Genomic DNA, 14,700 nt, shown 5'->3' with positions numbered 1-14,700 from the left:
GATGATCTGTATAATTTACAACGACATATCATCTCCCATTGACAGATCAAGAGTGCTACAAAATGTGGACAGTCTCAGAAAAACATGTCATAATTATTACCTTACATCTATTTGACTTGAAAGAAACATCTTACTCCAACTACATGTGATTCTATCAGTAGAGAGCATTGAGGTGGTGGTTTTCACGCCACTGGACTTACAAACTGTAACTATGTAGGACAGCATCTGAAGTGCCGAGGTCAAATTGTGAAAAACATGGTCTTTCTTAACATATAATAATATTTCTGTCGCCGGTGTTTAAGCGTTTATCATTTCTGTTAATACAGACGCACACCACTACATAAATTTACTAATTTTAAGTCCTTTTTCAAATTACTCTCAATTTTTTGAGCTCTCTAACATATTACGAACGCCTGTCATGTAACCTATTTCTGTCAAGGTGAAGGATACAGTTCTCGTCACCTGTCCGGTTCTTGGGTGGCCCAGGCATGTTGAGGAGAACTAGCTTGGCCTCTGAAGACTTTTTCATGATGACTTCATTCAGCCGGAGTGCTGTGTGCATACGCCGCACATTGGACTGGTTCCTGAGCGATGACAAAGCAAAAGGAAGGGGGTATAACATGCAGCCCTTAATCAGTGTCAAAATGACACTGCACATTATGCTAAAAGCGTGTTACAATGCATTTTGTGATAGTTAGCTGGTCGAGATGACAGATGCTCATTCACACACATTTATCCCATCCTCATCTGGTCAACTTGGTCAGTATGAGATGTGAATAGACTGAACAAGGTTTACAGGGACTTCAATACTTACAGGTTCTCCCACTCACTGCAGCATGACAAGAAGAGAAACACATGCATATCAGTACTAAGCTATATATGTTTTTTAAATGCCTCATTCCATGTTCTGCAAATCCTCGGTCACTGCTCAAATCCTTTATTAGCGTTCTGTCAGACTGCTGTGATGTTTTAGTACAGAAAAAAAAAAGACTCAAGGCTCTTTTTGTCAGGAATAACAAGGTAGTTCACCTTTACAACAGTAACGGTTCAATAAGCATTTCAAAGCACTCACGGCTTCATGTTGAAGATGTCTTTGATGCCCTCTGGTGTGGCTGCACCAGGCGGCTTGGCAGGCTCCCCATCACACTTCTCAGTCCAGGTCATCTGGACCTGCTCCCCAGGGCTCTGAGCCCCCTCTGCAGGTGTCAGTGGGGTGGCTGGGGTTGCGGGGCTAGCTGGGGTTGTGTTGTCATGGATGAGCTGGACCTGGGCAGGGGGGGAAACAGGGGAAGAAGCCGACTTTGACTATGAGACGAGAGGAAAAGTGATGAGGATTTAACATGTACATTACATGGAAGGTTGAAAGAGTCACGGTTGAGGTGGAAATGTAGGTAAAGTCACAGAGAGCCACAGTGTGTGAGAGGGGGGAGGAAAGAGAAGTGTAATTAGGAAGTTACGTGGTGTCTTTGCCAGTAACATGAGCCGTGACATACTACCTTAAAATGAGCCTCCTGTTAGAACATGACATCAAGTCAACGGCGACTATTTCTTCTCATCTATACTGGACTAATTATTTTATGCTCAGCTGCATGTTTGTTGTGAAATTCTTGGAAAAATGCTGCTAAGTTCGGACAGGTCTCCCTTCTTGCATATAAATAAACTCAACATTTTAGGGTTATTAAGTTAGTTAAGTTAATGAGTCGATCCTACCTCTTCCTCAGGCTTCTCCTCCTTGCTGGCAGCTGGTGGGTCCTCGGTCACACTCAGCTGGGTGGTTACAGCAGCCGGGTTCTTACGTCGGATAGACCCTCGGGATGAATCAGTGATGCTCTGGATCTGTGGTGACACAGTTGGAGGAGGACACATTAAAGTAGAAGTGAGTTCATTTCCATTCCACTTACACTATTCATTAACCTGGAGGATGAGGGAATCTTGACGTTCAGCTTTTTAGCATTTGAGGGAGGAAACAATAGTTTGATGCAGAGATCCACATCTTTCCACAACTGTCTAAATAGCATCATGCTGTCATGGAGAAAAGAAAAGCAGTTTGCTATTGTTTGCTGTCTTCAACACTGATAGAGAGGGTAAATATGGTGTCTCACTGCTGTGGTTTAAATGTAGATATGCTTTTGTCCAGAGGGGCTTATATGTCATGTTAAGTCAAATCATCAGTCCATCAACTAATGTCAAGTCTATGTGTGCATCTCTGAGTGTACTTGTAAACAACAAAACCAACATAAAAACTTCCTTACCTCTCTTTCCCTCTCATTCTTGGTCAGGTTGATCTGTTTAAGCATCTGCGACCGTTGTTCCATCACCAGGGTCTTCTCATAAGTGTAGGCTGAGATGTCACTGTCATGCTATAATGAAAGAAATGAACAGATAGCTAATTTCTGATGGGTTTAAAAAAAACATTTTTATCAGTGTGTTCATTGCCAACATCCTCATGTTTATAGCTCCCTTCTGTTGATGCCTCAATTTAGACACAGATAAAGCCACAAGGTGAAACTGAAGGATGGTGTACGCTAGAAACAAGGTAGTTAGACACTGGCTTTCTTCCTGTGAAGAAATGCTAGTCATGTTCACTGGAGTAAGCCAGTCAGAGATATTACTAATTTGTAACTTGTGAGATTAAAGTGCTTTTATATGTGGTTATGAATATGTATATACATGTATATAAACATAAGCACATATACTTAAAAAGTTTAGTCTTAAGAAAATTCACCATTTCAACAACTTCCACCATAGCATCAATACGGAGGTGATAGAGGAATGTAGTCAGGTCCTTCTTCATCTGAATGCTGTTGTCGTCCATCTGAGCCACAGTGAAGATGCGCATCTTGCACTTCCTCCAAACCTGACGAGCAACAAAACAGTTTGAGACATCTCAGAATTTGAGAAAGTACAAAACAACAATCTGTAAACACGTAAATCTGACTGTAGGAATCCAGGCTGTGCATGGCTCGTTTCATTGTTTGAATTCTACTTAACGTAACGTTTCTTTTTTTTTTTCTTTCAGTACCTTGTGCTGGCGGAGCAGGAAGGGCAGCAGCATCAGCATGCCTCCATCATGGACTATCCACCACACGTCAATGTGACCCTCAGTGAAGCGCTCACCATTAGACGGGAATGCTGCGATGTTCTTTGGGACAAGAAGAGCCAGTTTGGCAGCAGTCGTCTCTCTGACCAGCTCTGCAGAACAGAAAAGAATCATCGAGAGATGGATGTGTTAGCTACTACTACATACTGTATGTCTTTATTACACAAAGTATTAGTACAGGATCTATTACCATTTTTAAGGTATGATGATTGATGATTTTGTTTTGAATTTTCTCTTTAATATTGTCTGTGGGTGACACTTTTATGAGCCGACAGAGTTTTTGTTACTGCATAAATTACTATTTTATAAATCAGAAAATCATCTTCTGTTTGAATATATTCCTCTTTTTAAAAAATTTGCTGTTTGATACAGTTTATGTCTAATAAGCGTGATTTTTTTTTCTGTCTTTCTGATATGCTAAAGTAGTGTAGATGCCGGCCATAAAAATGTCTCTGAACACACTCCACTCACTTGCCCTAAACATCTACAAAGACAGAGCCAAAGGTTTTGGATGTCAGCCAGCTTTTTTCCAGTAACCCACCAACGAAGTTCCTCCAGGTCTGGTGATCATCTCCCTGCTTCCAGTTGCGTGGCCAGGAGACAAGCACAGCGTTATGTTTCAGGCCGCCCAGCCCACTGGCCTGGAGTAGGTGGGATGTGGCATCACGCAGGTTAGAGGACACCGTCACCTGACAGAAGCCTTTCACCTTCTCGGTTTCCATCAATTTATGCAATGCCTAGAAAGGTAAGGTAGAGAAAATACCATTTGTGAAAAGTAGCCTAGTGCTATTGTCAGTCTAGACTAGACAACATATAATAATACTGTATATAATATACAGAATATCATTCAAGAAAACGTTTAAAGACTGCAAGCCAAAACATAGCCCTTTATCAGTATTAATTTAACAAATACACAAATGTTCTGTGACAATTATCATGTGGTGATTTTTCACATTTTGAGAAACTCAAGTATTAAAGACTTTCAGTGACAGGTAAAGGCCTCCTACCTGCTCTGCACGCTGAGCCTGTTCGTGGTTATCCAGGTAGGTTCCCTGTAGAGCTGTCCCAACAATGGTTAGACCTTTGCCTGCCTTCAGCTGGTTGGTCAGAGAAAGTAGACGAGGTTGCTCCACATTTTGCTCAGCATCTGTACTAACCAGCACCAGCAACTGTGGCCTGAAGACAGGGAAGAGCAGAGAGAGAGAGAGAGAGAGAGAGAGAGTGAAAATACAGGGCAGAAAAAAGTAGAAGGACAAGCTAGTAAAGTGGCGAGAGTGGTGAGGGGTCACAAAAAAGGGACGAACAGTGAAATGGCCCAACTGGCTAAGTGGGAGAATTCTAGTTGGGAAGGAGAGACAGAGAAAAACGGTACGAAAGAATGACTTGTTAATGCGAATTCACACTTGTTTTGTTGTTTGACAGCTGTGAGGAAGAGAATCACATTAACTGAGAGAATGCCTGAACATGTACAGACATGTTGTTAATTTCCGAGTTAATTAGATCCATGATGAAACGACACGCGGTGTGTCATACCTCCAGTTCTTGGTGTGCGGGGGACCTTCCTCCAGTCGCATGAGAGCATAACGTGCGGCGCTCAGAGACAGACCTCGTATCCCATCACCCCACTCCTTCTCCGCTCTGTGACACAGACAAGTGCCAGTCAATATTTGTCAGTCAAAACATGAACAATACTTTTGCAGGCTCATTCTGAATTTAAAAAGTGACAGTGATACAGTCCGCACACTGAATGAAATCTACTTTTAGTCGTCAGTTTGACATAATGCAGTGTGATTAAGGATTAGGCATCACTGGTAAATGTCAAGTTAACATGATGTCATTCACCACAGGGAATCACAGTGCTTAAATACTAAGTGTGCATCGCACGGCACTGCTCCATTATAAGCTTGGATGGATTACAGAACGGGCCTATGAGGCACAGGCACCGGGGTCTGAGGGGACAGGGCAACTGTGAGCTAGAGCCTCAGTTGGAAATGAGATTAACATTTCCAGTTGTAAAAACTACTCGTAGTTAAAAGCAGAGATGTGACAATCACATTCTCTGTGCTCCTAATCACAGTATTTTAATTGTGGATATGTGCCAACCAAATCCAATCAAACCTGTCGCGTTCGTTCCCACACATTACGGCTGCACGGCACATTGAGGTTACAGTAACATTTCAGGCAACCGCTCTTTATATTCAGTGTGAATTAAACATGGAAGTTCAGCTGCAGTTTTTCAACCAGCAGGAGCACCTGAGAGTGCTGCCTAACCAATTTCTCCCCCCAAAAAATGATTGATGGTGTGGATGTAAAAACAACACCCTTTTAAAATACAGTACACACACACACCAGCCAAAGCTAAAGGCTGCCAGCGAATCCAATCTCTCCTGAGGTTGCGCTTCACTCACCCTGCGAACTCGATATACTTGTAGATAGAGCCGGCAATTGCCATAGCGACGATGGCGTAGTACCAAGAGCAGAGGAACATAAGAGTGAGACACAAGCTCATCCCCAGGAAGGACAGAGTCCTGTATGGATGGGGAGTAGACAGAGGCCGAGTGAGACAGATGTATTTAGAGACAATAAATTATAAATTAATAATTAATTCAAATACAAAAATTCAGCTGCTGTTTCTGTCAAGATCTGCTGAACTGACCAGTGGTAAAACTTGAAGCGAGGTCTCCAGTTTGGAGTTCTCAGCAGCGTCTGCACAGCACAGGCCAGGTTCACAAACATGTAGCACATCAGGAAAAACCTGCAGGGCACACACACAATCCTATGAACACATCTCTTCTTATGGGCAGAAACAGCGGAGTGGTTTCCCGAAATGTAGTTCAAGGAGTATGTGGTCTCAATATCTGTCACATTTAGTGTTATTTATATGTATTACCATCGGAGAAAAGTGGTCGGCTCTTTTAGAAGCTGGCATTTGCATCGTTTAAGGAATAGCAGACCACTGGCTGCTCTAAAATCTCCCACTGTTGGTTAAAAATGGCAATAAATTAGGGAGTCTGTTTCGGTTCTCACATAGAGAGGATGGGAGCCACTGAATCCAGGGAGGCAATGAGGATGCCGCTCTCACAGATACAAGCTGTCAGCAGGAGGGACCATGTGGGTTCTCCGTTGGCCTTCCCGTGGCCAAAGATCTGCAAAGAAAACAGATTAACACCAGAGCTGTTTAAAAGTGTGTCTGCTTGAAGTCCTTTTCTCTGTTAGTCCTAGTGTAAAGCCATTAGAAAGGAAATAAATAAGCAGAGATACTGACCCGAAGGGCGGGCACAATGCCGTCCTTGGCGATGGCCTGCAGGAGACGAGGAGCTCCTGTCAGACTCTGAAGTCCTGCTCCACAGGTGGAGAAGAATGAGCCGATCACAATTACCCATGGTGATGGCCAAGCTAATGTGCCAATCACCAAGTTCCCATGCACTCCCTCCCCAAACCTAAAGGAGATGGGGAAAAGTTCTCGTGTTCACCATTTCATTTAATGCTTATTGTTGTATTATTAATCAGAAAGCACAAAATAAGAATAATAATCAGTACATTTCCCAGTTAACCAAGGATAAACGTACTTGTCTCTGAGGACCACACCCTCGATGCAGGCACCAAACAGAACCACACTGGACATGTCTAAACAGTTACGCATCAGGAAAGTAAAGTTACCTCATACAAACAGATGACACCCACAGAGTTGATCATAAAAATAATAACTCTTTCATTTTGAAGATGCACTGAAGAGTCAGATAAACCAATTTGTTGTATTTGCTGAGAAGTTACATAAATCGATTTTGTTTAGGATAATATCTCAGAGATCAATGCCATTGCAACTAATATTGTTCTGCTTTATTAACTTGAGATTGCATCGACAGCCCTGTGATGCAATTAGAAGTCTTAATCAAATCTTGTTAAACCCCAAACTGATTACTGTGAGATACATGGAAGACGACATGGATGCTTAAAAGAGAGTATTCTGCACAGCATGAGAATGGAAAGAGCACATTTGGAAGAAAAATGCAGTCTTAGGCGTGTCAGGAAAAATGTTTTAAAGCAGTGCAGTAATTTTACAACAGCAGAAATAAACGATATGAAGATGGTGGAATGTGCAAAAGTGTCTGAGTTTGTATTGAAACTGAGGAAGCAAACTGATTCAGAAGCCGTGCCACTAAGACTTAAAAAAACGAAGATTAAATGATATAGTGCATAGTTTAGGTCAATAGAAAAACTGTGCATTACCCCTCATCACAATCAGACTAGTATTATAATGGCTATGACCTTTCATTGTTTACAGGGTTGAACTTTAATTATGGTGCTTCTGCAGGCCAATCAGTGTGTTTTCGTTGCAGCACGGCAGAGCACCAGCTCATCATCTCTTCAAGTCTTGTCAAAATTGCACCTGTAATGTTTGACATATCGTCACTCAGTTAAAAATACCACTGGAGTGGATAACTGGTTTGAACTGACTGGTACTTTCAAGATGTTCAGTGGAAACTGAACTGTCCTACTGGAGTTCATGTGGGTTTTAAGATACATAATTGCATGAAAAACAGTACACTTATATAGCATTTGTCTCAAAAGTGGCATCATTTTAAATGTTTAAACTGTCTGGAAAAACATTTTAAAAAATAATCCACACAGTGACTCTCGTTATCCTGCAGGTGGCACAAGTGAGAGGATACAGACAGTGGAGGTGGTGGTAATAGCTGCAATGGTTCCAATAGGGATGGACTTCTGGGCATCACGCAGATCTCCAGAGCGATTGGAGCCAGCCATGATACCTGAACAGTCAATCAAGAAGGGAACGTGGTCATGATCAGAGGTTCACTCAGATACAGAGGATATGTTAGCAGCTGCAGAATATCGAAGAAATGCTTCACATTTAAACATAGACTCAGAAATGTCAGCCAGTCTAAATGACGAAAACATACTGAAACCTTTTTTTTTTTTACCCTTTTACTGAGTGATGCTGTAGATACCAAAAAATAAATATGGGTTGATGTGGATTTTTCACCTGTCACAGAGGGGAAGTAGATGCCAACCAGCAAAGTAAAAAAGCTGGTGATGTCAGCCAACACGTAGCGGTTGGTGTTGGTCAAAGGGTCATCCTGTTCTTCCACTGACTCCATGTCCTTCCTGGCAATCAGGTCCCCCTTCTCGTAGTAGGTCCCGAACAGATTCTCTGGATGGGGGGAGAGGAATGACAGGAAGAACACAGTGGTGAACAGTGGTGAATGTCCACTGTAGATCAAAAGCTGAAATCCTGCCCAGTTCAATTCTCACTCACTGTGATTTAACTGATTCATTCATTCACTTTGGTCTTCAACTCTTAATTTACTAGTCATGTCTACATCTACATGGTTCCCTTGATGCCCTTATCTTCATCTAAAAATATAATGTAATAAATATTGAAACAAGGGTTCAGCTAGATCTTGGCTTTCTCTAGCCTAGGGTTTTCGTGGCTAAGAAATCCAAGTGCTATTTTGCTCTGCTATGATGGGTAAAGATTTCTAAATTTCTTGGAAATGCTTTCAACAAACACCAAAGAACAAGCTTCATCTTGCTGCTTCTAGTCACGCAAGGCATAGCAGAGGTGCATAAAGTACAAACTCAATACTCAGGTAAAGGTGCAAGAACTTAGAGCCTAGAAAAATAGTCCACTACAAGTAGAAGTACCCTTTAATTCTTCACTCAAGTAAAAGTACCAGTACAGACTCTAAATGTAACACACATTCTAATGCAAACTAACGTTAATTCCTTCTTTATTCTCCATCCACTCTTTTACCCTCATAACTATAAATGACACAGACGATACATGTTTAAATTTTCCTACATGTATACGGCCAGCTATGAATTTTCATTAGAGCACTGATCTGCGACACCACCGGTGACTCAGCAAAATAGGGATACATGGAGATTGAAATATTTTTGGCTTGTTCATGTGAATATTGAATGAATGACACATTACTATACACCAACCTGCCAGGATGCCACTGGTGATCCCTGGGATGCCCTGGACCTGACTCACATTGTTGGCAACGAAGTACTTGTCACAGGTAGCATTGAGGAGAGGTGAATCACAGAACATGCGCCACAGCTGGGTGGTGACTGTCCCATTAGCTGTTTCAATGGTCTTGGCACACACATCAAAGCTCTTCCACACCAATGTGCGGTTCCCCAAGATACACACACTGCGGAGAAGAAAGGCACAAAACGTCTGTCAGGACACTGATGGAGTGGCTGGTGACTGTGTGTGTGTGTGTGTGTTTGTTTGGGTCTAAGCACTTTGTTTACTGCTTTAGTAAAGATTCTAAATATTAAATCATGAAATGTCACACTGCCCATGATTTGATTAAATTCAATTACAATTGGTTGGTCACATATAGTGGGCTACAACAGCGCTACAGATGTAAACAGAAAAAGTCACTAAACTGATTTAGTAAGTGAAATAGTGAAATACTACAGCACCCAGTCTAGCCTCAAACAATAATAGCTCCTCAGGAAGCATTGATTTAATGATATTGCTGCAAACAGAAACATGTCAAAGCAGGCTGACAGCAGTCTAAAATACATATTCCATTAAAACAAAATGTACTGTACTGTGCAGCTTAATTTATTTGCAACCTTTCAAGTCAATGCAGTTTGGATTCTGGTATCAAATCAACTCATATAAACCACTGTGGGGTTATATGGGTGCGGGTCTGTGGGTTTTTTTCTTGGTTGTCACTGCTTACGGGAAGACAGGAGGATCCACGGCAGTCTTGATGACCCCAGCGTAGACAGCCAGGATGGAGAGAATGACACAGGCCAGAAACACCAGGGCCAACTTGTTGACATACTTTACGCCGACAAACACCACCGTGGCCATGGAGGTCAACAGGATGGTCCCATACACGCGCATGTTGTTAAGCAGGGCAGCCTCCGCTTCGGCACCTTCCAGGCCCTCCAGGGGAAAGATGGCCGCTTTGGGCACTATGTAGATCTGAAGGAGATGATTCATGTTAGTTTTTTTTCTTTTACCTTTATGTGTTGAGGGAAAGCACAACTGCGCTTTTCTCATAAAAGTCCCATATAATCTCATTTTTGTTCAAGGGCATCTTGGTGGTTGTTTAGGGAGCACAAGTGTTACTCATCCACTCCCTCCTCACTTTTCCATGGCCTGTCTGGGGATTTAAACTAGCACATTTCAGTTCACAAGCCTGCTTCTCTAGCTTATTGTTTACTGCTCAACTTTTTAAAAATTCACAGTGGGTTTATAACAAAAAATTAATAAAAATAAAAGAAAAATAATAGAAGACAGGTGAGGAAAGTAGTGAGGGATGAACTGAATGAGGAGGACAAGTCTGTGCTGTGTAAAAACGTGATGCTCACATGTAGCACTCCTCTACTTAAGCGGCACACATAACACTGAAAGCTATTTTAATTCGCTTTAATTAAAGGACCCCAGCATGGTATTAATAATCGAAATTAACTGCCATTATTACTCTTTTACTACGGGTCAATGTAAGAATAGTCCCATCATATATAAAATGGTAAACCCCTAATTAGTCTGTCAGTATCTGTCATCGGCTTTAGATGATTCATGGCGGGGCTGTTACATAAGCATGGGATTTTCTCTCTGTATTTTTTCTTTTTTAATTAATCATTTGGTTTCCACCCAAACTGCTTAATCACTATAAATAGCAAAGAGAATTTGGAAGAACAGGCAGGGAGTCGTGGCTTGGTTCGGCCACTGGACTGGAGAAAGTGATCCGATACTGAGAACGGCCTATCACTAGGCAAACAAATCTCCTGCTTCACTGTGAACTGTTCATGCTTCCTAAAATAGCAGCATCAGTTTGTGTTCTTGGCTGGGGTGGAAGGATGAAACGTATTCAAATCAGCCTTCTCCAGATCCGCTCCTTACAATTCTGCAGGGATTGTTATTTCACAATGGAAACTAAGCCAGCTTTGACCCAGAAGACAGAATTAACCTCCAGGCATGATCAAACTCTGCATATCCATTAGATACATCCAGAAGGAAGGAACAAAAAAAACACACACACACACACACACACTGGTATGTTGATAACAGTGGACCAAAGTGATGAGAGCTGTTTCAAGGAATGGTCTTGTTCTCCGCCAGTGTCTTGATCTCCCGCTAATGCAGCATTTGCATAATTACTCAATACTCCATGCAGCATGGAGGACTGCAGTGGAAGAAGTGTGGAATAAAAGGCAGAGGGGAAGGAGGAGGAGAGGAATGAAGATCGAGATGAAAGATCCCTGTTTCATCATCTGAAAAAAAAAAATTCAGGTTGAAGAACACACAGCTGGAGAAAAAATAGCTTCAAAGCACAGTGAGGAGGATAATAAATTGAAGGAGAACTCTATTTTCACAAAGGCATGTGGCACATATAGGTGCTGTGCAGCGCCATGTTTCATTTTTCATGTTTGCCAATTCACCATTAATTTCACTGCATTTTATTGTTTACATTGATAAAAGACTTTACCTGGATAAAATTCAGCCCACTAGACGTAACTGGATAAAAACAACATGAAGTTACATCTTTTTTCCCCTCTTATGTACATTTAGTATGTTACAGAGCCTCTGATTTTGTGTTTCCTCGCAAAACGTTTCCGTTTGCAATTCATTCGCACTGCTGCTGGCTGTGGCCACAGACCAAATGGCATCACCCTTAGCTGTGGCTGCTACAGGTTTGCAAGGTAAAAGTAGCTCCGGAAAAAAAAATAAAACGCTTGTGACGATGTGAACATCATGAAAAAAAGATATAAGAGATATGATGTCTGAGAGTTTCCTGCAGGGAAGGAAAAGCTGTGATTTGAGTGGTCATCCTTCACTAACCTGGCAATGTAGTCCCATCATTTTCCCTTTAGCTCATTGTGCTCTGGCAAAGCCGTGGATGAATTAGCTTAAAATGGATGTCATTTCAAGTAGGCTGTACAATAGAGAGTTGGCAGTTCTCTATTTTACTCACATCAGCATGAACCCACTCACTGGGCTGTGATCCGTCTTTGCTTTTAATTTCTAATCTGAAAAAAAAAACAAAACATGACAGCTGTTCTGGAAATGCTGTGAATTTGTTTTCACCAGTTATTAATCAGAATCAGCGTCAGGATAAATCTTTGGTGAGTAATAGGCCCTGCACCTGCAAAAGAATGCATTGATTTCTGTCTCCACACGACACCTAGTTTCAATATTTGTTGATTCATATTTTTCAGTCAAGTTTTCAGTCCAAGTATGACAGTGAATAGGCCGCAGTCTGTACACGATGTAACTCCTGGAAATCAACACGGAGCATTCATGACTTTGGACTTTTTGGGTTTTTGGAGTAATATAAAATTTTCTTTTTGATGAATTTAGATTAACCAGGTTTAAGGTAACAAGGTTATTCGGAAAAGTCAGACTTCATTTAAAAGGAGGAATCGCTGCCCCGTGTCTTGGTCTCTTCTTTCATCCAGACAGATCTCTTCTCCACTTTGCTCCTTTGACTTTCTGTAGATGTCTGTCTTGCACATGTCGAAAGCTGATAAGAAACTCGGTTACATGGGTGAGAAATTGACATTCTCTACTCGAAACCTGATTCTCTTCCCTGACAACAGAACCCCAGCTCCTGGTTTACATGACAGTTAAGACATTTTTGTTGCAACACTGACTGATTGATGCTTCTCCTTATCTTTATTCTTATTGTCCACACACTGGTACATTCGTTGTCATCCCAAATCTTTCCAGCCAACACTTTGACTGTTTGTAACACTGTAAATATCATGATGAGGACAGTGACGGGGCAAGAGAGGAGGAGTTGGGTTGTTTCTTACCAGGAGGAGCTCTATAGCCCCCAGGATGTACATGGCTCCAGCATATGTGGTCCCCAGGTAGAAACAGATTCCCACTGCTCCCCCGAACTCAGGGCCAAGTGAACGGGATATCATGTAGTAGGAGCCTCCAGCTAGACACGAACACAGCACAGACACAAAAGTTATTAACAGATAAGAAACAGATGTGTGTATATTAGTGAAGCCAGCAGCAACCCTAACCCTAAAATTATAAATTGATCACCATTTATACACTTATGTAATGGTGTTACAGTAACTTGCTGTCAACACACTCCTTTCCGATAGTTCACTGATGTTTTAGTACTGTGGCTGTATATTCTAACTCTGCAAATGAATTAAATGAGCATAAATAAATAGACTTTAATCAGTACTTTGCTGCAGCACAAAGGCTGGTACTAGTTATAACAGAGACAGTTATAATTGGTGTACAGTTCCACACTTCTCTACAAACCTGCAATTTGCTCTGACCCCTGCTGTACACACGCCAACTGCTAAGATGTCATTATTACGATGTAAACTCACATTACGAAATATAGCCATACTGTTTAATGTGTGCAATAATGTGTGTCTGCATACAGGCACAAACACATACATACAGTTGTATATTTTAGGCATTTGGCGGATGCTTTTGTTATGTGTAAATAACACTGTGTGACGACAAGTTAAAGTGCACAAGATCCCAGACTAAAGCTTTTAATGTTTCTGGGGATATCAAGCTGTGCTGGGTGTAATGTGCCAAAAGCAATCAGTGAAAAGAGAAATTTAGAAGCGGACAGTGATGACTGTGTGGTGCCAGCGTCTGCTCACCCACCTGGCACTACTCCATTGGTGGCGATGGCACTCATCGAGATGGCAGTCAGCATGGTCTACATAGAGAGGGAGGAGAAACGACAGCAGAAGGAAGAAAATTAGATAATATTTGACAGAATCCGCTGATAGCCTGACTATAAAAAGTTGACTGCTGCATTCCTCATCCTTTAATCCCTATTTATTGTGTCATAGTATAATTTACTGGTTGGTCAAAAATAGCTGCAAAACTAAGAAATAAAACGTCTGTCTTGATGCTGGATGACATCTGTTACAATATCTACAGTATCAACCTTGGATTCTTCTTCAGGGAAACAATGTGTGTGTTAAATTTCATGGCAGTAGTTAAATGTAAAACTGTCACTAAAAAACACAAACAGCTCCACCACATTTCTTTTTTTATTTAAAAGTTTAGCAGTGCTGCTAACATTGCTGCAAATCATATGCAGTCTTATGCCATTTAAAGTTAATTCCGCTTTTTTCTGATAGAAACTTATATTTAAGTTCCTGTCGCTGATGCATCAAAAAAAAAAAAAAAAGAAGAAAAATCAGGCTTGCGTGATGTATAGAATGATGGAGTTTAAATGGCGACAACAACAATTTACAGGAACATTACATTCTAAAAGCTGCATGGTTGTTGATTTGATAAATAATTTTGCCACTGGGCCTGTCACCAGCTGTCAGAGCACATTCAAACAACCAGAGACAACTCAGATGTAACTCTGCGAGTTGTGCCTGTGAGAGCAGGCTGTTCAAAATGCCTTCTCCTAAAACAGAACTTCCCTTTTCCTCATTTCTGTAAGCTGCACTGCTGTAGTTGTTTTATTTTTACATTTTTATTGAGCCATAACTACTTGCTGTTGCATTTAATGTTTTAGTCATTGTTTTCAGCATCATATTATAACTCCCGCTATAACTCACCTACGACCCAGAAAGCTTTTAATTTTGGAAAAATATTGATGCAT

General features: G+C 41.4%; 1 protein-coding gene across 3 annotated transcripts in view; it reads right to left on the bottom strand.

The window, feature by feature from the left end:
• slc12a5a (solute carrier family 12 member 5a) overlaps nucleotides 1-14,700 on the bottom strand; it is a 123,822-nt gene that overhangs the window by 2,674 nt on the left and 106,448 nt on the right. Inside the window, exons 5-25 of one of the 3 annotated variants that reach the window (XM_026346728.1) lie at nucleotides 13,740-13,794; nucleotides 12,911-13,041; nucleotides 9,826-10,073; nucleotides 9,071-9,282; nucleotides 8,106-8,273; nucleotides 7,774-7,872; nucleotides 6,670-6,727; nucleotides 6,366-6,540; nucleotides 6,128-6,246; nucleotides 5,757-5,855; nucleotides 5,509-5,628; nucleotides 4,634-4,738; nucleotides 4,108-4,276; nucleotides 3,642-3,837; nucleotides 3,023-3,192; nucleotides 2,726-2,857; nucleotides 2,253-2,360; nucleotides 1,711-1,836; nucleotides 1,073-1,305; nucleotides 815-829; nucleotides 451-584 (exon numbers count right to left, since the gene is read on the bottom strand). In XM_026346728.1, coding sequence (XP_026202513.1) covers nucleotides 451-584; nucleotides 815-829; nucleotides 1,073-1,305; nucleotides 1,711-1,836; nucleotides 2,253-2,360; nucleotides 2,726-2,857; nucleotides 3,023-3,192; nucleotides 3,642-3,837; nucleotides 4,108-4,276; nucleotides 4,634-4,738; nucleotides 5,509-5,628; nucleotides 5,757-5,855; nucleotides 6,128-6,246; nucleotides 6,366-6,540; nucleotides 6,670-6,727; nucleotides 7,774-7,872; nucleotides 8,106-8,273; nucleotides 9,071-9,282; nucleotides 9,826-10,073; nucleotides 12,911-13,041; nucleotides 13,740-13,794 — 2,872 coding nt within the window. The remainder of the gene's footprint in view (nucleotides 1-450; nucleotides 585-814; nucleotides 830-1,072; nucleotides 1,306-1,710; nucleotides 1,837-2,252; nucleotides 2,361-2,725; nucleotides 2,858-3,022; nucleotides 3,193-3,641; nucleotides 3,838-4,107; nucleotides 4,277-4,633; nucleotides 4,739-5,508; nucleotides 5,629-5,756; nucleotides 5,856-6,127; nucleotides 6,247-6,365; nucleotides 6,541-6,669; nucleotides 6,728-7,773; nucleotides 7,873-8,105; nucleotides 8,274-9,070; nucleotides 9,283-9,825; nucleotides 10,074-12,910; nucleotides 13,042-13,739; nucleotides 13,795-14,700) is intronic. The other 2 variants (XM_026346729.1, XM_026346730.1) reach the window with 2 other exon arrangements.

This window comes from Anabas testudineus, chromosome 5 (assembly GCF_900324465.2).
Source record: "Anabas testudineus chromosome 5, fAnaTes1.2, whole genome shotgun sequence".
Classification (NCBI taxonomy): Eukaryota; Metazoa; Chordata; class Actinopteri; order Anabantiformes; family Anabantidae; genus Anabas; species Anabas testudineus.
The sequence above is the reverse complement of the archived record's forward strand: the minus strand, read 5'-3'. Positions and strand labels throughout refer to the sequence as shown.